This window comes from Perna viridis, chromosome 10 (genome assembly GCF_037379345.1).
Source record: "Perna viridis isolate PV_CMFRI_1.1 ecotype Kerala chromosome 10, ASM3737934v1, whole genome shotgun sequence".
NCBI lineage: Eukaryota > Metazoa > Mollusca > Bivalvia > Mytilida > Mytilidae > Perna > Perna viridis.
The window spans coordinates 23,644,413-23,668,084 of NC_142454.1; the positions used below are offsets into that span (position 1 = coordinate 23,644,413).

General features: G+C 32.9%; 1 protein-coding gene and 1 pseudogene across 2 annotated transcripts; one reads left to right on the forward strand and one right to left on the reverse strand.

Moving 5' to 3' along the window:
- Positions 1–11,299: 11,299 nt before the first annotated feature.
- LOC148605042 (histidine N-acetyltransferase-like) lies at positions 11,300–18,658 on the reverse strand. Of its 2 annotated transcripts, none has more exons than XM_088549251.1 (4): positions 18,577–18,658; positions 16,092–16,299; positions 13,782–14,015; positions 11,300–13,087 (listed from the first exon to the last, which is right to left on the reverse strand). In XM_088549251.1, the coding sequence occupies exons 2-4, from the start codon at positions 16,272–16,274 to the stop codon at positions 13,055–13,057; spliced, it is 450 nt and encodes a 149-aa protein (XP_088405377.1). In that variant the 5' UTR covers positions 16,275–16,299; positions 18,577–18,658; the 3' UTR covers positions 11,300–13,054. The 2 variants fall into 2 exon arrangements, with proteins under 2 accessions (XP_088405377.1, XP_088405376.1); XM_088549250.1 differs by having other exon boundaries at positions 11,300–13,569.
- Positions 14,318–15,053, forward strand: LOC148605043 (uncharacterized; annotated as a pseudogene).
- Positions 18,659–23,672: the final 5,014 nt, after the last annotated feature.

A 23,672-nucleotide genomic window follows, 5' to 3' on the forward strand; every position in this document is an offset into this window, starting at 1 on the left:
TGAGCGTCAGTTACTGAGTTATCTCCCTTAATTGTGAAATGTACAGTGCATTCTATATAATTTTTATCTTTTAAGAGCACGGGTAATATGAAAAACCACATGTTATTTTCTGTTTACTATGACATTTCAAACAAAATATCAAAAATTAAAATATGTAGGTTTTTTACCCATGAATCCCATTTTGCATGATCCTTAGCTGGAGTGCTACTTAATATTTGATTTCTGCATATTGCAATTATACAAACATGTGTGATGCATTCATATGCTTTGAGTATCTTCCGCCCAAATATCGCGTCTTATTTGTTATCATTCAAATTTTGATACAGTATAATTCCCAACCATGCAGAAATTATTATACAATGTTTTTAATTTGTTAGTATATAACATGTTAGATTTACGAAATTGGGTTTGCATGACTGACAGAACGCAGACTTACTTGCTCTTAACTGGTATGTGAAAGTACACCCCTTTGTTTGAGATATGTTATTCCAAAGATAAATACATGCTTTGAAATTGGTGTGCTAACAATAATGTGCAAGCCTGTCTAATATGTGCAAATTTACTATATATCCTATACAAGAGTAATCAAAGGAACCCAGGTTATAGCGGTAATCCAGGGACAAAGATCTGACATGGAAAACAGACATACACAACAAAGAACATAAAGTAACTTAAGTCATACATACAAAGTAACAAAAGCAAATGAGCAACTCGGACTCCACTAAAAACTAGGAGCATGGACCAGGTTCATCGGAAGTGTAAGCGTCCTCTGCTTTCCTAGAAAAAGCCGCCGAGTTGCTCATAAAAAGTCATGTCCGGGGTAGACGAACGAGGAAATAAAAACTATGACCCGTTGAATAAATCAGTTTTCTTGGTGCAGATGGATATACCATAACGATCCACGAGTTCATGATAACGACCATAAAACTTCTGTAGTGATGACTTCAATATTGTAGCAACATAACCCTGTTCCAGAAGCCTATTTGTTAGAGTTCTGGCGCGATACGAAAAGTCTGCGTAGTTTAGTAGTGGCGAGCCAAAGAAAACGATTTGGTAGTAACTGATACTGCAGAGAAAGTTTTTTTGAGCAGCAAACGATGAACAAGGTGTTTTGAAAAAAGGCAAACCTGGGACAGAAAAATCATTAACGGTCGTTTTCGTTGGAGCAGAAAAGGAATATTCGGTTTGTTCCATTTCAGATCCACGTGACATAATCAGGTTGGCATTAAGTAATGAAACATTGAACTATTATTTCCAAGAAACATGGACACGGAGTAATATTAAAAAAAACATCTAGAAGCCGAAACGCAACATAAACTTATCTTTGTTACAAGAAGCGGGATAAAGACAATTAATCTTTTCGAAAAAAATGTGGATTTCTTTATTTGTATTTGATTTCGTTTTATCAGAAAATAAACTCCGTTTAGTAGGCAAAAGTTACCTTCCAAAATACATAATGAATAATTTGAAAAAGCCTACACTTTAATGTATTCTTTCGTGCCGTTGTTGTTTTACCTTAATGCAGAAAAAAGGTTGACTGCAGTATTGTCAAATGCACCAATCCCAATACAACAGGTTTTTGATTTTTTTGCAATCACAGGCTTTTTTTTGAGCATCCAAAAACCGTACTTTGAAATGAACTAAAATCAATGCATGATAAAAGAAAGAACATTATATATCGCTTGCTCTCCTCGTAATGGTGGTAAATAATGTGAAAGAAACAATATTTACACTCGGTTCTAACGAACTTGCGTTAATGATACACAATCTTTTCGAAGAATCCGACATTCCACACTATTTCAAAAGGAAGGTATTACATCAAAGTATGGTAAACCTTCGCAGTGATATATAGTAGAGACTGAAAACGATTATAAAGCCATTCATGATCAATAGTTTGATATAATTTGCAAGTACTTTGGCAAGACATTTCCATATATACTTATTGTGCATGGTTCAGTTCAAATTATTGTAGAAAGAGTTTTAATCACATCCTAATTTGGAATGGAAGTACAGACTGCTTTTATCATTTTTGCCTGAAGAGTATAAAAAAATACTTCAAATACTTTTCCTTCAAATGTTAACAGAATTAAAGGAGGGAAATTTTCACGATGTATTTGCTAACCTACAGTCAGTATTCAAGGTGTTCCGATCTCAATTTGTGCAATTGCTAGAATCGCAAGACGAGTCATTACAATTCAATAAAACCCTAATCAATGGTTCGAATGCATTGCGTTTTGCAGTACTTTCGGGGCATTTAGAATATGTCAAATGCGTTCTTTATAGCGATTGTAGAAAAGTAGGAGAATACTTTTTTTCGAATATAGAGTCAATTTCAGTGCCAAACGATTTAGGCATAACTACGCTTTACTACGCTTGTTGCATGGGACGAATGGAACTTATAGAAATTCTCACTACACATGGAAAGCTCATAAATGAGAGAATTGGTGAAGAAAAATCCTTGCCAAGTCATGTAACATGCTTTTATGGTCATATTGCAAACTAGTTTTCTTCTCAAGCATGGTGCGCAAGTGAATATGATAGGAATGAAAGGTATCACACCTTTAAAAATAGTTTGCCTTAGAAATAACTCAAACATGGTTAAAATACTTTTGTCGGATGGAGAAGATATTAACCAAAAAATGTCTGACACAACTCCTCTGATCTTAGCGTGTTGAGAAACTCTACCTGTTATTGTTGAAATCATTTTGGCAAAAGACGCCGATATTAACAAAAAGGACGCAGAGGGTGTTGAACCTTTGCATATTGCATGTTTTAAAAATCACATTGATCTGGTTAAGATGATTGATAAAGGTGGCGATGTTAATTCAAAATCTAATTCGGAATTAACTCCTCTTCATGTGGAACATGATGATAATGTACTCCGTTTTCTTTTGACATATGGTGCCAATCCAAATGTACTTTCAAATGAAGGGAAAACCCCTTTACATAAAGCTACAGAAAATGTAAACATTGAGAAAATTAAACTGTTAATACAGTTCGGTGCATCTATAAATGATATTGATGATACAAAAAAGACTGCTCTTCACATTGCATGTGCTAACTGTTACAGGGAAACAGCTATTACACTACTGAATCTTTATACAAAATCTAACCAACAACTGAAAACGGATGTTATATTTTAAATCAAAACTCCAGAAAACAACCCCCCCCCCCCAAAAAAAAAAAATCGCAGTATATTGTTTCTATAATATAAAATCAATATTTTTTGAAAGGGGGATCAATAAGTTCTGTCAACTGGTAATGGATTGCACCATTTGTAATTTACATGCATGGTTTTGTGTATTGGGAAACCTCATTGAAGTAGTTTTATAGTTAAGGAGCCTGGCTAAAATAAGTTTATACGAAATGGACAATGTTGCTCCATAATGCTGAATTATTCAGAATTTCACAAAAACAAATAATATTCATTGGTAAAAGTGAATTTGAACCTTATATAAATTTACTTCCTTGAGAAATCACATACATGATACATGTGTATAACACCAAAGTTTAAGTAGAAAACATGTGCTTTTGACTTCAAGGTTTGACGATTTTCCAATCTGACTGTGGACTGGTCTAGGTTTTTTAAGTTAGAATCAAATTTGAACATTTCCTGAAACATGCAATATGTATGAACGTTTAACTGAATCAATTTTTCAATTTAAAAAAATATTGAAACATGCACCGTTAGCACTGGAGCCAATGGAGAAATCTATACGATACTAAGACTTAGTGCCACTACTTCCGATTTATAGTTAGAAAAAATGCAAATTATGTCAGATGCTGCAACTAATTTACATAGCAGGGGTAGGTACTAGTCACATGTAATTTCCAAAATGGATCCCCAATGAAAAATTCTGCAATTAGAAAAGCTTAATTCAAAAATTGATTTAAATCAGCAAAATTCCCAAAATTGTAAATTTTGGTCTACTAGTTGCAGTTAATCAAAGAGAAAGAGAATTTACTAGAGGCCTTAAATATGGTAGTTTGAAAGTTAAATAGCCTTGTGGCAGGATAAAATATTATTTACCTCACAGGTTTATGTATATGCTTGTGCACGCCCAAAGTTTATGATAAAGCAAAAAATGCATGTAAATTTCAAATGCCTTGTCTATTTGAAATGCCCTTCTGGTTCAAAACTTTTACTAAAACCTTGCAAAAGTTTGGCAAAAATGAGTAAATAATAACATATTTTTGGAACCCATTTCCAGATCCTCTGGATCTTCTGGTAAATAAAGCATATTCCGATGGAGTGCATTACATCTAAGATATACGAATAAATTGATATACTATGTGTAATTAATGTTTCATCACGCTAACCTGAAAAAAAACATGTACCAGGAGCTGACCATGCCAAATCTCATATATGTATATACAAGTATAGTCATGGAGTGTGTAATATTAAGTCCCTCAAATATCCTAACTATTTTATCATTCTTATGTATCATGATTTTAAAAAACACCCTTTTCACATGGAATGCACATGAAAGGGGATTACAAAAAAATGGATCCGCAACTCTGTTACTAAAATTATTCACAGGTATTGTATTAAGTACACAATTGAAAGACACATCCGTTCATTAGAATTTAATAAACCGGAAATATGAATCGGTCTGTACCCGAGGCTCTAATCAACAAAAATGTACACGTACACGTATTACAATGACAATTCTAGCAACCAAACAACAACGTTTGCTTATTTAACAATCAATTATTGTTTTAACTATTATGTGGAAGAAGAGACATATAATACACATATTGTATATTTAGGTCCATAGTAAAAGGGTGTAAAATTTTACAGCTATAAAACAATAAAATGTTACATTCATTGGTTAGACAAAATTCAAACAAGTTGATTTTTTTTTCTGTGACTTTCTGTCCTACTTTCTTTTCCTTAAGCCATACATCCTAATCACCACATGTGTGTTGTTTTCCCGTATACATATACTAGATATTTAACTTGTTGATTAGTGTATCAAAGAAGAAACGAAATGTATATAGGCAATGTTTCGTGTTATGGCATATGTCGAATAATTCACTCGTTCGTCACATTCTCTGATTTTCTTCAAGTAGCTTGCTGAAATCTGCACAAATTTACATTAAATTTTAATTTATTTAGCACTTCAGTTGCACAACTCCGGGCTGTGATTTTATTTTTTTTATACAGAGAGCTATGATATTGGGTAGGCAATGCCCAAATCTGCGAGCACGTGAGCTTCCCCGTACATGTACCGTCTGTGTGGGACTCGTTAAAACAATAAAGGACATTACAAATGGGGAGGGGGTCAACCCGCATGAAAATTTTTATTTAAGCAGCAAGCGAAATTAATATTTTTATTTTAAAAAATCTGCTTGTCAATTAATGGGGAATTTATTTTCAATAAATGAATAACTTTTGAGAAAACAAGTTTTGGTCTGTCAGATCAATCTGTACAGATATCGGAAATATTACGGTTCTCAACGGTTAGTTGGAATATTTTACACATATCATGAGACGTAAACAAAATTCAGACGATAGACAATTCCAAACAAGAAAATAATTGCCTGTCCTATCTTAGAAAATCTATGTTTCAATTTAGATAATACAATGGGTTATATCTTTTCCCAGGCGGGTTAGGTTCTTGACAACAGCAACAGTGAAACAGCGAAGATAAACGTACGTACATCCACGTGTCTCACGAATGTTTAAAAACATCATATTCACTTCTTTTAGTTAGTAAACAAAATAGAGAAATACTCGAAAACTATCAGAAAAGATACATTCATTTGTTTGATTTAAGGAAGCAATGAATTTTCTCCGTAAGGACAGTCACTTTTGTTACTTTCGGGTTATGTCTTTTTTTATTGGGATTTGTTAGTATATTGGGGAACATTAAGGGAAATTTAGATAGTTCATATAATTACCGTAGAGCTCACACCGCTTCGCAGTGCATGGTATTAGTGTGGTTTCCCTACTTCTTTGTAATTAAGTCAACATATTATCTTACACTATACTTACATGTATGATAAGAGGTAATTTTTTGCAGGTTTATCAAAAGGATATGTAGAAAAAAGTCCCGGATGTAACATTTGATTAACAACTCGGTGTGTATTTCTTGAAAAGCAGAGGACACTCACGCTCCCGGTGTACTTGGTCCATGTTCAAAGTTTTTGGTCCGGGTTTCTCTTGTACGTCTGTTTTTATGTGCTGATTTGTTTTTTTTTTTTATTATTTTGTCATTTTATATAGGTTGTTGTGTCTCTCTTATCTTTGTCTAGTTTGTATGCCTGACTTGTTTTCATTTTTTATATACTCTTAGAATCCTAGTTCTTTTGACTTCCCTTTCGGTATACTCCCCCGACCATTTTGTTTTATTTACAATAGTCTATGGTAATCGTTATCTGTATTGGATGTATAGATCAGGCCATGAGTGAACAAGAAACTAAAACCTCAATTATTTGAATGTCGAATACGTATGATCAATCTCACAGACTATGACTGAGGTAGGTACTGAGCCTACTCTGTGAACAATATTTTTTTTATAATAGTCATAGATTAGTAGGTTTTCATTTAAATGATATGTATACTTAAATATATAAATGAACTTGTGGATCTTTATGGTGTATCCATCTGCACCCTGGAAACTGATTTATTTAACGGGTCATAGTTTTCCTTGTCCTTGTTTGTTTTTCCCCAATGCACCTGGTCCATGTTCCCAGTTTTTAATGCAGTCCGAGTAGCTCATTTACATTTGTTACTTTGTATGTATGATTTTAGTAACTTTATGTTCTTTGTTGTGTATATCTGTTTTCCATGTCTGGTTTTTGTCCCTGGATTACCGCTATATCCTTCGTTCCCTTGATTACTCTTAAACGAATTGACTCGAGTACACGTATAAGTCTGTGGATATGTTCCTACAAATTTAATGTAAAGTGAATATGTGTTTCATTTGTATTTGTGATTTATTATATTAACGTAAGAATGGCGCATATATATATATATGTATGTATGTATGTACATGTACATACATGGTCTCGCATTTAATGTAAATGTGTGAGTTATTTGTGTTTATCACTGTATTTGCGTATTTCTTTACTCTTGTTGAAATGTGATATCGATATTCTTCAGCAAATTCAGTAATCAAAAGAGGAAAAATCGGGCCCATATTAATGATGTGGTGTGAGTCACACAGCCATTGATAAATAGTTCTCTTGTTTACACACACAATTTTTTTTTCGAGTAGAAATGATTTGTTTAAGAAAACTTCATGAGCATCTCGGAAGGTGTTTTTGAAATGCAGAGGCCGTGGATTCGCCGACCTTTCCGTTGCAAGTGGTCCGTACTTAACAAGAGTCTGAGTTGCTCATTTCCATTATCTGTACTTGTAATTTTGGTTATTTCATATTCTAGAAAAGTAGATGATGTTCCCAGTGTATCGTGGAGTCCGAGTTGCTCATATACTTTTGTTACTTTGCATGTATTATTTTGTTTATTTTATGCTCTTTGTTGTGTCTGATCTTTGTCCCTGGATTACATTCTTTTGATTTCCGCTAGTTTCTAGTTTCAATTGATTGCTCTTTATTTTGCATATTAATTTTTATTGTAGATGTAGACTTTTAAAACATATACCAGTAGAAACCCAAATGATGTCTGCAATGCTAGAAGAGTATGATATTGCAGAGGTATCTCGGGGATTCCAGGGATGTCCATTATTAAGCATGCACATTCGGATCAAGGGCAATAGTAAACGGATATTCAAATTTTGAATATCAAGGAGTAAAGAATAAGTTTGAAAAATGATGATAAAACAAGAAATTAATAAAAAGACTACCAGTAGTCATCATAAATTCAAACACAGAATCTCTGATTGCAGCTTTTGCAGTTATATACAGTTATGTATCGTACCTCTATGCCATATTGCAGCTGAGGAAGTTGTACATTTTGTATTAAGACCCTCTACCGCCTCTCTGTTAGAATGCTAATGCTAAAGTTATATCAAAACATACACTCACATCTCTGATACATAGTTTAAGGTGAGGTTTTATCATACCACACTCCTACCTATTTAGTATTATATCAATGCCCATCCTAGGTTTCTGCGATATTAAAACAAAAAAGATTGTTTACACACATGTACACAACTATGTAATGTAAGTCAATTTGATTTCTATGCCTTGAATAAATTATTTTAATATCAAAAGATATTTATCCACAAACTGCATAAAATGTAATGTCATATTTTACAAAATCGACATGACCAGAAAGAAATTCTGTATGAAATATATGCATTTGAACGTATATTTTTTTCAAGAAATACATGCCTATGTAGTTTATACACGTACCATATTTTAAGTACAGCCAGTGTCTTCAGAAAGTTTGGAAAAGGGGGTAACACTGGCTTAAGAAGCTTTCCAGAAATTTTATTTAAGGAGGAACGGACTTAGTAAGAAATACAAAAAGGGGAGGTGAAGCAAGCAAAACAAGTTTAAAATGAAAAGCAGTATGAATGCCTACATTAACAAGGGCAACTAAAAATATTTGAAGGTCCTTGAAAACAACAAGTAACTGTTAATGTACCTGTACTTACATGTACATGTATCAATTTTAAGTTAATTATTTTGTATTATTAATGCTAAGCAACACGTAGCACGTGCATATTCCAAACAAAATATGTGTAAACTAATCTGTAAGTTAAACTATCAAAAAGTGCCACAAAAATTTAAATATGTGTTGTCTTTTAAATGTTTATGCATGTATATCTAGCAGTACATCACAAGCCTCTAAAGGATGTCTAATACTTGTGTGTATCTACACTACTTTCTGCGTATTAAACTGTCTATCTATCCATGTATCTTTCTATAAATGATTTTGAAAATATAAAGTACACTGGTTATTTCATTTTATTTTAGCTGGCAATGAAACACATGTTCTAATAAAAAGCGATATAGGCAGGTGTAAGGGGCCAGAGAAAATAGAAGGAGAACAGAAAAGATGATCTCTATGAAAGGAAATCTAAGGTAAGTATTAAATCATATTTTTCTCTATTAAAATCAAAATCTAAAATTGATCTTGTTGTTGTGTACAAAAAGTAGTTTTATTGTAAGAGATATTTCATAAACATTCCATTCCTTATCAACCAATCACAATTTTACATGAGGTCAACCAGGAATTTTCTGGATTAAATTTACAATGAAATTAGTCCTTCAGAGACATTGTTAACGTCCCCTTGTAATTTAATATTGCAACTAAATATAATCTGTATGTGATGATATAAAAGTTAGAAGGCATGGTTTTGTGTTATTGTAGTGGTACAGAAGAAGGCTTTATTTAATTCAGAAACTGCAAAACAACATCTAGGCAAAAACAAAATATTCATGAAAGAAGAAGAAGATCTGGTGAAGTACTTTTTGTACAATAAAAAAATAGCAATGGGGTGATAATCATCTGACAATCAAACCTGTCCGAGTATATAATACATGAAAAAAAAACGTAGACAAAAAATATCAGAAGGATCTGTAAATGCTCGAGAGTAAAATTAAGGTCAAAAAGAGAAGTTGGTAGGCCATCTAGATTTGACAGACAATACCCCCTCCCCCCCCACAAAAACAAATAATAATATTGAAAACTGCATGGATATATGAATATATGCACATTTTTGAAAAGTAAAAACTTGAGCTGAAACTTGTTCATACCTGTAATAATAGTACCATTTATTTTTTCCCTTTTTTATTTCGTCTAGTCATTAAGAACATTTTGACATTGTTGATGAAGAACTGTTTCTTATAAATAGTTGTTGAGGGTTTTTAATTAGCGAAGGGAAACTGAGGTCAGCATATGATTACCCCCCCCAAAAAAAAAAAACAAAACAAAACAAAACAAAACGAAACAAAACAAAAACAAAATGCAGGTAGTTTTCGAATAACCTTAGATAAATTGACCTTTTTCGATAAACTGTACAAATAATCATGTTATTTTTAACTTTTATGGAGAAAGATAAAGTAAATAATTTGGTGGTTTTCACAATGTGCTTGTGTACATGTTCTGGTCAAAGGGAAATACAGTCAGTGTCATGTTTTCAATTTTAATACGATCTCAAGTAAAAGTCATGGAGCACTGGTCATGGTTTATCCAAAAATGTGTTTGTATTGTTATTGTTAAGAGGGCGTCCGGGCAAAAATCAAGATGTATTTGGCATGTGACATATTGTGTTTTAAACAGAGTAATCAAGGGAACCAAGGTTATAGCGATAATCAATAGAATGCAATCCGGGGAAAAAGACCAGACATGGAAAACAGACATACACAACATAGAACATAAAGTAACTAAAATCATACATACAAAGTAACAAAAGCAAATGAGCAACTCGGACTCCACTAAAAACTGGGAGCATGGACCAGGTGCACCGGTAGGGTAAGCGTCCTCTGCTTTTCTAGAAACACCCGCGGATTCGCTAATCAAAAGTCAATGCCGGGATAGACAAATGAGGAAAGGAAAACTATAAACCGTTGAATAAATCCGTTTTCATGGTGCAGTTGTATACACCATAACGATCCATGAGTTCATGATGACGACCACAAAACTTCTGTAGTGATGACTTCAATCTTGTAGCAACATACCCCTGTTTCAGAAGCCTATTTGTTAGAGTTCTAGTGCGATAAAAAAACAAGTCTGCGTAGTTTCAGCAAGCTCTGGCATAACGTATAAGTTGTGATATGACCACTCCATATGCAGGTGCTGAAAGGATGTTGCCACAGATCAAAGGAAAATTCTGAATGAAAAGTCATCACGTTTGTCGTAAAGTTTGGTCAATAGTTTTCCTTTACCATCGATTTCTAAGTGTAGGTCAAGATATGAGGCTGGTCTTACAGTGTCTGTAGTATCCTTTATCTCAAGTTATTTGGGGTAGATGCGATGTATCAAATCCCCGACATTAGGATTATTTAAAGATAATTCATCATCCATACAGCGGAAACAGAGATTAAAGGATCTAGCCAAACGATATTCTTTCTTTCGGATCAAATCAGGTATAAATTCAGCCTCGTAAGAGTGAAGGAGTAGGTCAGCAAGTAAAGGAGCACAATTTGTTCCCATTGGAATGCCGACCGTTTGTTGAAAAAAACACGCCCACCACACTGGACAAATGTGTTGTCAATTAAAAATTCCAGCATTTTGTAAACATCTTCCTCTGTATATTTGGGAGATGATTTGGAATTATTTCTTACAAAGTATGAGGAATCTCTACCAAGACCTATATATTTGTATCTAGGTGTACCATCCTTTTTGGAAAAACAACGATGTATAATGTTTTTAAGTCGGGATTTTAACTGAGTATGGGGAATAGAATTATACAGTGTTGAAAAATCATAGGGTTTAATGCTATTATATTCAGATAATAGTCTTGAACTGATTGTCTCCAAAATATCTTTCCAATGTTTCAGGCTCCACATTAAATTAATACCACTACGGGAGTAACAAGTGTTTTGGTAGGACTGTAGACCCTCTTTGACAGTTGTGAGTATAGAAGTTAAAAGTTTTGAAAGAGGTTTGGTAATACATTTTGCAGATCCAGCTGTGAAACGTTGTTTGTATGGATTTTGTGGAGTTTAGGAATCCAGTAGACGGTAAATCACAATCATCGTCCTTGGTAGAGAGACCAAAAGAGGATAGCACAGATTTATGGCTTTCCTCAATTTTTTTCTTACGAGAGTGTGGTAGCAGTATAGGTCTTATCACTGAAATTATTTTCTACGTCTACAAATGTCACCCCTTTCATATAAAAAAATGCACTCCTTCTCAAAGTTGAATTGTGGTTTTGGATTAACTCCAAAGATAACTCTTTAATTTGATTTGTTAGGGAACTTTCAAATTATTTTCATACTCTCCAGTTTTGATTCAAAAGAAACAATACATATGGTATATACATTGCATTGGAACAAAAAGAAAAAACAAATTCAATGGGATAAAGTTTACCCTGTGCTACTCAAATCATAGGATCTGCCTGTTTTTTACGAGAACTACCTCTTAAACCAATGTAATTTTTATGACTAATAATTATGTTCTTCAATAATGAGGAAAAATATAAATTTGTTTGTGAATAAAGTTGTGTACTAGTTTTTTTTTCTCAACCACACTGAACTAATCAAGTAGAGACTAGGATGAAAGAATATGTAACATGTTGATTTGCTCAACTATAAAATATGTTTTGATATGTGAACTATTTGGGCACATGGTTCTCTCATGTTGTATTCCAGGCCTCACTGTAATAGAAATTTATATTTCATAATATGAAGTAGGCATTGCCTTTAAATAAGTTACTTTAGCAATAATTATATTTGGTTGGTAGATAGAAAATAATGATATTAACTTTGCCAAAAACAAAACATGATTGATCTGCTTTTAATATCATTTAGTGTTGTGTATATTTTACAATAAGAGGCCATTCAATTTGATGTAATAAAGAAAAAATGAATATATTCCCATTTGTTCACTGTGTTCCTTATAAATAACTTCTCTTTATTGGTGCATGTACCATTTTTGTACTCCCCTAATTTGTCAGATTATCCTTGATAATTTTGGCCTTACCAACATAAATTTATAATTGAAAAATATCCCTAAATAACCTTTATCTGTGTATAGTTTTGACATTTAAAAGTTTTAATTACGTATTATTTGCAAATAAATAATCCTTACTTTTGAAGTTTGCTTTCAATAAAAATGGAAATTTATATAAACGCAACTTTTTGTTTCGTCTAAAATCGATGATCTCTTAATCTGTAAATTTACTGGTCAAAATGCATTTGGTTTAAATGAAAATCAAATTTTAAAATTCCACTCCATAGTTCGTACTGTATTATTTTGCAATTTGAAATTTAATTTACATAAAATGTTTGTTTCATTTCAGGTTAAATTCATTATTTCGGCCAATGGCGGACATCATCAGTACTAAATTCAACATCTTTTAAACAAACACGTACAAGTGCACATGTAAAAGAACTGCATTCAAATTTTCTATATCCAACACACGATGATGTTGATCCAAAATAATGCGTACATTGGCAACACTATAATTTCGTTTCAGTGCACCAAATACCCTCTGTTGGATCTTTCCTGAAAACAAACCCAACATTTTTCATTATATCCTCAATACAAACCTTAACATTTTCGTCAAAACATAATTTAATTATTATCTTACTACTTTGACCTGTTTCAGTCACACGTTTAAGATAGAACTGGATGTGATTTCGAAGATCATCAGATACGTTTCCATAAATATCAATAAAAACAACTGTTCCAACAAAAGTCTCGTATTGATTTCCAAATGTGATAAGTAAGCGGTTTATGTCATCCATATTTGAACCAATTACAGAGGTGGTTTCTTGCATGATAAATCGTACGTTTGACTTGATTGGTCGAAATGGAACCCCTTGCAGAACCAACCTGGTTCCAAATATATCATTACTCACACTCATTGAATCAAACAAAGCCAACAAATAATTATCGTCAATTATAGCAATGTCGGGGATATTTATATTCACTAATGATACTTTCATTTCATCCATGGTTATTTCATTTTCAAAGTTGTACAGTTCCTAAAAAAGAAGGAAGTGTATTTTACAAAACTGTAGTTTTAGTATTTATATCCGTCGCAGCTGCGTTAAAAGATTAAATATTATCATTTGAAATTTTCTTATCTTTAAATTAACAAATTCAAAGACAAAAGAATGTTTTTCATTGTTTATGATACAAATGCTTTCATGCCCTAGGTGCATCGAATAAAGTCCTAGATAAAATGTATACTTACTCTATATGCAACCGTATAGCATCTCCCCTCTTTTACACGAAGAATCGTATCTTCACTTCCCTTACTTGATGCAGATATCGCGTACTTTACTGCGTACTTTCCTTTAATCATTTCACTAATTTCCCTTAGAAACCATCTGATGATGCCCTGTTTTTCATATTGCTTCAATATTCTTAAAGAACGAAAGATGAAAGTCTCATCGTTGTCGTATATATTAACAAGGACAAACGCAATCTAAAACAAAAAAATGTATTTTTTGCTTAATCAGAAAATAGGTAGTTATTGTAGCATGAATAATTAATTTAAATCAGAAATTCAACGTTTATGAAATGAATTTATGTGCGGTATGCGGAATGAATTTGACAAAAATAGCGCATTAATCTTTTCATGGGGATTTTGTATAATTTTGATGACTATTGCCGTAAACCGGTTTGGCGGTTAGTATGTAAGTCAATTACACGGGTATTTACTTATCGAGGACTGGGTAGTCACTACACAATCCCACGTAATATAATAGATAAAAGTGTATATTCATCATGTCCGATATTGATCCAGACAATTTATTGAATGATATTCAACCTGAAGTTGATTTTCATGCTGGGGTTCCTGAAAGTGAGATTTCCAATGCTGATTTGCTTTCTCTGATGAAAAATTACTTTGGTAAAAAATTGTCGGGGATCGAAAGAAATTTTGCAGACACTACACAGGATTTAGCCCGTACAGTAAAGAAGACAAAGGAAATCAGGTGCAGTTTGATCTTAATACAGACATTTTAGAAAATGTTAGTGGCGCTGTAGACAACTTGCATCACAAGAGCTATTCAAATGCTGTTTCTTTGTTTGAGGAGTCGGAAAACGTGCTTAAGAAGAGAAACAAATTGATTCGAATAGCGGGCAAGTCAGAGGCAGGGTGGAAAACCGTTGACGAATATCGTTCTGACGAGGTAGCTCAGAAGATGAGAAGAAGATACAAGCTGCAGAGACCAGAACTGTGAAGAAGATGAAAGTAACCAAGGGTAGTAACAGGAATGGAAAGAAAAGACCCGCTGAAGCTGCAGATGGCCCGTCTTCAGTTGCTCGTGGAGCTGGTGGTGGGGCAGTTGCTTCATAGCCGTCCTTTCATGCTTGCGGGACATCGGACCCTAATCCAAGTTTCGTCAGATCAAAAGCTAGAGACAAATGCTACAAGTGTGGGTTGTATGGGCATTGGGCCAAAGAATGCAAGACCGGAGGGAACAGTAACTTCACAGCTCCAAGAGGATCTTCCGCATAAAAGAAAACATTTTACAGGTACACAGCTTAGAACATTTTCAAACATAGTTTGAATATGAATCCGGTTAAACTTTGATTAATCTTCATAATAAACTGAAGCATATTATTTCTTTTTGGGAAAGCATCAATACTTCAGATTTTTATTCTAGATGTAATTGATTCTGGTTATAAAATTCCTTTTATCAATGAACCTGAAAGGGTATTTTTGAAAAAAAAACAATAATTCAGATTTTGTCGGGAAGGCTATACAGGAGTTGTTAGATGCTAATTTGAAATGTCGAACGCACCTTTTGTTGTAAATCCTTTGACGGTATCTATAAGACAATCAGGTAAAGGTCATTTGATTTTAGATTTACGGCATGTAAACAAACAGGTACGTTATTGTAAATTTAAATTCGAGGATTGGAAAACAGCTAGTCAGTTTTTAACTTGTTTTGAGTTTGTTTTTGATCTTAAATCTGGTTATGATTATATAAATATCTTTCCTAATCATCAAAAATATCTGGGATTTTCCTGTAAGTTTGGAAACTCTGTAAAATAATACGTTTTTACGGTTTTGCCATTTGGGCTTTCATCAGCAGGGTATATTTTTACGAAGGTACTTCGTCCATTGGTAAAACATTGGCGTAAGGACGGGATTAAGATAACTGTTTATTTAGATGATGGTTTGACGTTAGCACATAATGCATAGGTATGCGCTCAACAAGCTATACGGGTGAAAGAAAACTTCATTTTGTCGGGGTTTGTACTCAATAAAGATAAGTGTATTCGGATGCTTGTACATAATTTAGTTTGGCTTGGATTTATATGGGATTTGATGCATTGTCTATTTCAATTGCTTCCAGAGAAAGTGGTCACTTTGCCATTCAGTATCCAAAATTGTGTTTGCTTTATTGTATTTAAAAAGTTAAGTGCATTAAAACATACGTTTTTTCTTGTCCATCTAGTAACAGTCTTATGACAAGCAGTACTAAAAAGGATAATAAATGGAAATTCTTATCATTATCCATAATAAAAACATTTATATGTCAATACTTACGTATTTTGTATCATGCAAAACAGCGTAACCGGTTGCATTTGGAAATTTTAGAAGCCGTTTGAAACATGAAGGGAGATAATCAAGTCCACAGTAAACTTCCGCTGGATTTCTTATTGACAAAACGTTTTCTTCATCGTCGTCTGTAACTTGCTTAATCTTCAAATGTTCCAATGATGTCTCCATGTTGATCTCGTAAATGGCAGATATACTGTGTTAACAGACAAAAACGACAGTATGTGAAAAGTAATGTGCACGACATCATAAGGTTGAATCATGTCGGTGTTTTTCGTACCTTTGTCGGTACAACCGACATGAGTTTTCAAAGACAATCAAAAATTATATTGCTGATTATGTCCTTATTACATGTATGATGTAATCACACGTCATATATTATTTGTATATTTCTTATTTTGGGGTCTTGAACTTCTTGAATATCTAGTTATAATGGTGCAGATGAAAGGATAATCCTTTACACTCGTGTGAATCCTGTCAAAATATTTATATGTGATTGGTATTTTTAAACTTAAAACTTTCAACTTCTGTATATATGAAGCCGATAATGTTAAAGAATTTAACATTATAATGTATGTTCTTGTTATTTTAATATTATTTCGATACGACAAAATGGCTTCTAAACTGTACCGAAAGTTTATGTCGCAATTAAACGAACATTTGAGTGTATTTCGTTTGTCTTTGTTAACTCAGGGTTAAAATCACATTCGCAACAGCAATGCATTTAAACCAGAGTCGGTGTTTGGTAATCACAAATTTCACTATACTAAACGTATATCCCATTTGTCATATCACTAACTTCATACGATGGTTACCAAAATCTTAAAACGTTGAATTAAGAAGTGAATTTGATCACAGGTTTATATATAAGAACAATTTTTATAACAGATTTCATGTCACTTTTTTCACTTTTTCTGTAAATCATTTCGTAATGTATTGTATTTTTGGTTTTGTACTTTTTTGACAAGCACTATATGGTTTCAATTTTGCGTATAACTCTATTTAGTCGAATTACACCATTTGTATAACATTTGTTTGCAGTTTTTAAATAATGATTTAAACACGTTAAAGATGTCTCCATTGCAATTTGTTAAAACAAAAACAATAACGACTGATCCTCTGTGTTTGGTTTTAAAAAGAAAATAATGGAATGTACGGTATTTTTGTCGATCTTTTATTTTGCATTAAATGGTAGTTTTCATCACATTTACGTTTGTGAACATAACAAGTACCATTCTGTATAAGAATCGGAAAATGGGTGTCACGTCAGTTTTTCTCAACTCGTTTTTATGCTTCAAATATATTTAGTACATTTAGAAAACAATCGAAACCCTATTAAAATTTATCCTGAAGCATATATAACAAAGATATTTTTTGACTGATTTTATGGTGAAAAAGATTTTCCTGCCATTTTCCATAGTGTATTTAAATGAAATTCGACCTATCAGTATCTTCAAATGGTAAACCTTACAAAAAACTTTGATGTTTGTCTCTGCTATTTATGAGGTATAAATACTTGGATAATGGCATGGTCCTTAGGCAGAGTAGTACTTAAGTGCTTTACGTCAAGATGGAGGATTCACCTGAAAAGTTCCCTGGTAAAAAGATTTCTCTATTACTCAATTGAGAAATAATAACTTTACATTTTTAGATTTACAAAAATTCTAATTGGAACATATCTAGGCGCCCGGTCCATAAGTAAAAGTTTGAGGCATAGTGTTTCGGTATCAGTTGTTTTTCTTCTTCTCAATACAAAAAAGACTAGTTTTATATATTGTAGATTTCGATATGCTGTACACGTCAAATTTGTAGGAAGATAATAATCAAAATATTAATTGTATACAAGAAGTACTCAAAACCAAAACTATCGAAAGAGGAAGGCAAAGGTTCAAGCATATGCATGACATGGTTAGCAGTGTTTTACTTTAGCATAGCATTTGTATGCATATTGAAAAAAAAATGTTTGATATTTACTTGGATTTTTGCTTTAAATCTATATATTAAAAAATGGTAACTGTCTTTTTCAAAAAATAAACTGTCGCAAACATTTTCTTCTACGAACCTTACAGTACAATTTGATTAACGACTACGCATCAGAAAAAAAGTCATAGCAGAAACCGCGACAAAAAATACGGCGCGGTTTTTTTCCCTCCTCCTTTGTCTACCGCGGACTTGACTGTTTATGAGCAACTCGGCGGGTGTTTCTAGAAAAGCAGGGGACGCTACACTACCGGTGCACCGGATCCATGTTCCCAGTTTTTAGGGGAGTCCGAGTTACTTTGTATGTATGTTTGTTTTTAGTACGTTTTGTTCTTTCTTGTGTATGTCTTTCTGCCTGTCTGGTCTTTGTCCTTGGGTTACATTTTTTGATTACCGCTATAACCTTGGTTCCCTTGATTATTTTTACAGTATATGTTTTGATTTTTCTTTGCAAAAAAGACATGGAAAGATCTTATTTCCACTTCAAACTCACCGTATACTTGTTGTGATATTGCCTTTTCCATTAAAAGAAAACGTTTGAACAAAATTAACATAAAATCTTTATAAACAATTACCAGTCACTTAACAATTACGTTTCCGAGCATACAAACGACACAATTATACAAATGCAAATTCTTAAACCGAAACATGCATTCTTTATATGTAATCGTAATGTGGTTTCTTTTTTTTTCTTTTTTGATTCAACGGCATTTAAATGTACAGTATCTCTATTACGCATTGTACGGTCACGTGCACGACTGAATAAATATACGTGTGTATTCTTTATCTAAACGGTACATCGATGGTTTTCAGTTTGAAATATTTCTGCAGATCCAAATCGGTTGAAATGCTATTTTTCTTATTATGCTGCACACTATAGACAATACAAATGATCTTACTCGACGAAATATTTCATATACGAATTCGGCTTGAGTTAAGACGACAAGATATTTCTATGCCATCTCAAACAAGTCACAGTAAAGCGAAACGTATATGTCAAAGAGAAAGTAATATTTTCACAATAATGGCAAGAACTGTTCAACAAATGCGCTTCCATTTAGCAAATTAACACCATAAAACATTGGGATATGAAATTAGATTGGCACATCTTTATTCCGAAAATTAATGATTCTTTGGAAAACATTAGAGCTTCAACACCACACGACCTTGTATATATGCACCTCATTCACGAGTCTTCCTATGTGTTTTGAGTCTAAACGGTCGTAAAAAGACGTTATGGTAATAAAGGGTATTAGAGTGGCATCGAATGATTTATGAAGCGCGAAGATGTTATATTATTGATTTGGAAGTAATATTTCAATTTTAAAGTTTGATATACATGTAATATACTTCTGGTATCTACATGTATAAGACAATAAAAGATGGCATTGCTATATTTTTTTTATTTTAGGGTCTTGAACGTCTAAATCATCTGGTTATATATGGTGCAGATGAGAGGTCAATCCTTGACACTTGTGTGAAGCATGCCGAAATATTTATATGTAATTGGTATTTCTTAACTTTAAAATTTCACCTTTTTGTAGATATGAAGCCGAATATGTCTTTTTAAGAATTTTTGAACACTATTATGAGTATTCTTGTTATTTTAATATTATTTTGATACGACAAGATTGCGTCAAAACTCTACCGAAAGTTTCTTTCACAATTATACGAACATTTATTTGTATTTCGTTTGTCTTTGTTTAAATAATTTAAGTCAGAGGAGTTCAAACAGAGTTATAGGTGTTATGGATGAGGGGTCCATTATGTTAAGATGTAGACAAATGTCTCTGCGTTTATTGTGCCATGATCGGTTACGGGTGCCTTTTAGTAATCAATAGTTATGTTTATGGTCTCATATTCATATCTTATCAATATATAAGTATATATAGCTTAGAAAGTGATTATTTATTGATGTATACTATGACTATGTTCGTTCTTCTACCTATCCAATCCCTTAACTCAAATTTTGTTTTTATTTTATTTTTTTTGCATCTTTACAATACATAAAAAATATCAATACTATAAGTAATTATCAATTTCTATGAATTTAAAGTTTTTCTTTCTTTCTTGTCATAAAATGAACCATAAATATCTGGCATCAACACTAATTTTAAATTAGGTTAAAACGTTTGGGAGAATCGATGATGTATACACTGTTATTGACTAAGGTTAGAAAATTAGTCTTAATTTGATCAAAGCAGGCAATTCAATACTAAATACAACAGTGCGCCAATTAAATGCGTCCAATACGACTTTTACCCGCCCAATACGTCATATTGGCTTGATTAAAATCCATATTGGCTTAGTTAATATCAACATAGGCCTAGGAAAATATAACGTATTGGACTAAATAATTAATAAAGGTATAATTTTGTAAGGTGTTCCATAGTCGTTCTAACTAGCCTTGTACCATTAAGTAAGCCGAAATGAAAAAAAACCTTACGCTATAGTACTATAAAACTATATTTTCTCTCACATAATGGTGAAACTCGTCGCCAATAAATAAGGGAGATTGAATTGTTTTGCAACAACGTTGCAACGTAAATATCTGAATGTCAAACTTGTATGATAAAAATATGTCTAAGTTCTAATTGAATTGCTATATGGTTTGTTAAAAGTCTTTACTCCCTTGTTTTGTAAAATAATCGCATACATCAGAAACATAAGTTTATGAAAAAAAAACAAAAAACAAAAAAACAAAGAAAAAATCATTCTCATTTTGTGATTATGATTTCATAATACCGTTAGTATATATCATGTAGCTGCAAAGCTAACTCTAAACTTCAGATAAAAGTTTAATATCAAAGTCCCCTTTAACATTGACGTACTTGTGCAATGTTTATTTTATCCAATTGGCCACAATAATACTGGACAAACAGCAACAAAGATCATCAACATGCAAAATGGAAACATAATCTAATACCGATAGAGTGTTTTGTGAAGCTAACATGCCCATTTGAGAGAATCCGGTCGGGGAAAAAAGTGTAATAAATTCAGAGTAGATTAATCGATGCTGATATTAATATCAGGAAAAAGGGACAAAATCTCTCTCTAACGGCTAAAGAGCTAACACAACCACAGCCACCACTGGAATGGAACAACTGTAGATCACAATGTACAAGCTGACATTTCTAATGAAGGAATTTAGTAGCAGACACATAGGCTAATAGGCTATTTTTGTTATTGTTATTGTTTTTGGTTATTAAGATATGTCAAAGTTTTTCATTATTCAGCTTTCAGTTTTATTTTCTCGAAATGTTAGCTTTTGTTAGTTTTGTCTGTCCTCATGAATCTCTTTATAGGACGCTATTCAGAGAGTTATCAAGATTATAGCATTAATCGAAAGAATGTTGTGTATGTCTGTTTTCCATGTCTGGTCTTTTCCCCTGGATTTCATTCTTTTGATTACCGCTTTAACCTTGGTTCCCTTGATTACTCTTCGAACAAATCAGTTTTCATGGCGCAGATAGATACACCGTAAAGATCCACAAGTACAAAATGCATGTGTTATATTCATTTTTAAGGATTGGCTTTTCACCTGAGAAATCTAATTTGCCTCTTACTTTTAAATATTCATACTGTATCGAACTTGTTTTGTCATTCAAAAGGAATTTTGTTCAAAAAGCCGGGATGTATGAAGACTGATAAATTAAAATTGGAATTATTGTTGATAGATTTATTTTTTACGTCTTATGGTGTATATTTTATGCATTTCAAACTGTTAACGATCGCTCAATTGAAAAGAAGTGTGTTACTAATCTGATACACTGATCCAGAACTTTAATGCACTAACTAAAAGGAGTAACAACTTAATCACTATATTGCCTCCGAGACAATCAGTAGTTGGAGCCTTTCTTTTGGATTCTGACAAATACACAATGTTAGATATATCTTTTGCTAGTTGAATTGTATTTTACATTTACAAAACTAATTATACTCGACGTCACATACGACACATTTTCGAGTTGAAGCTCTACTTTTTAAACCGTCGGGACTTACCGCTAGAGTTGTCTCTCTTTTATTTAATATGAAGATAGTTCGCATATATGCATGACGTATTAGTACCAACGAGTCGCTTATTAGCTTAAATCATGCGTAACAAATCCTTACGGGAAAATCCCATACTAATATCCGCCATGTTGGTTTCTACGGGACGATTTGTTTACAAACGCAGTTCGTAAGTTCCCGTCGAACTCCGATGACAATCGTCTGCTTGATCAACTTCTCGGTATTGTACGTTGTTCGCGTAAAATAAATCCGAGATATCCGAAATGACGACGAAATGCATTCTGGGTTCTTCGGTTTTTGGACAAACCATTTAAACGTAAACAACATCTCCTAGCAACCCGATCACTGTAAACATGGCCGACTTTTTACAATGTAAATATTGGCACCGAGAATTAAATTCTGACCGGAATTTAACGATTCAATGTTAAGGGAGAAGCCGTTTGGTTAAACGAATGAGCGAGTCATTTAAGACAATTTAAACGACGGTAGGTGTAAATAAAGTTGTAGAAAATATTTTTATTCAAATTTTAACAGTATGTTATTTATGTGACGCCGAGTATAATAATAGACGTACTTTGGTAAGGACCTTCTCCAGGTATTCTTTTCCACAAATGCGTCACGTTTCTGCTTTTAAGTTTTATTTACACACGGTTTCACTTCTGTTAAATATCAAGAACAATATGATTGTGGTTTGCCAGAGTTTTGAACACGAGCATGAACAGTGATATGCTCCAAGTAATCATTAAGAATTAGCGTATTTATCCAATTGCTGATATATTGATTATGTCGGTTTACCTTTGATGCAGACAATCAAATTATCTTTTAAATATCAGCAGTAAGACAGCCTTACTCCGATAACGTCAAGCTATTATACTATGGAAAAATGGACAATCGACACTCAACTTTATCTTATAAGTACAAATTGATATCTTAATCGAAATACTGATATTTCGTATACATAAATGTACATGAACATTTATGAACCAAGTTTAAGCAAATGTATTGTTTACAGTTTTGTTTCCAAGACACAGGAAATAGTTATAGATTCCTCTAATATTTTTTTTTTTACAAAACCACAACTATTCATAACCTTTTCAATAAAGTCTACGTTCAATTCGAGGTCATTAACTAATCGAACAATTATCTTTCTGCTGTTTCGTGATTTCTTTGCATTTTTAATATGATTTAGAATATGAATCTGCAGGTTTTCAGTTACGTTTCCATATACATCAATAAATACAACTGTCCCAGCAATTGGTATGTATTGATTCTCAAAGGTTACAAGTAATCGATCAACATCGTGTATATTTGATCCAATCACTGCAGTTGTTTGTTGGAATATGTAAAAAATGTTTAATTTAATTAGTCGAAACGGAACCCAGTTGACTACTAGCCTTTTTCCAAAAATTCTGTCAATCAGATTTTTACGGTCTGACATGTTCGACAATATAGCAGTAATAACATTGCTAATTGCTGATGAAGGACTATCATCCATCCGTGGCTGTAATATCTTGTTGCCTGTCACATTCACAAAACCACCCATTTCCGACAAAATGGTATATCAACCAATGTAAAAGA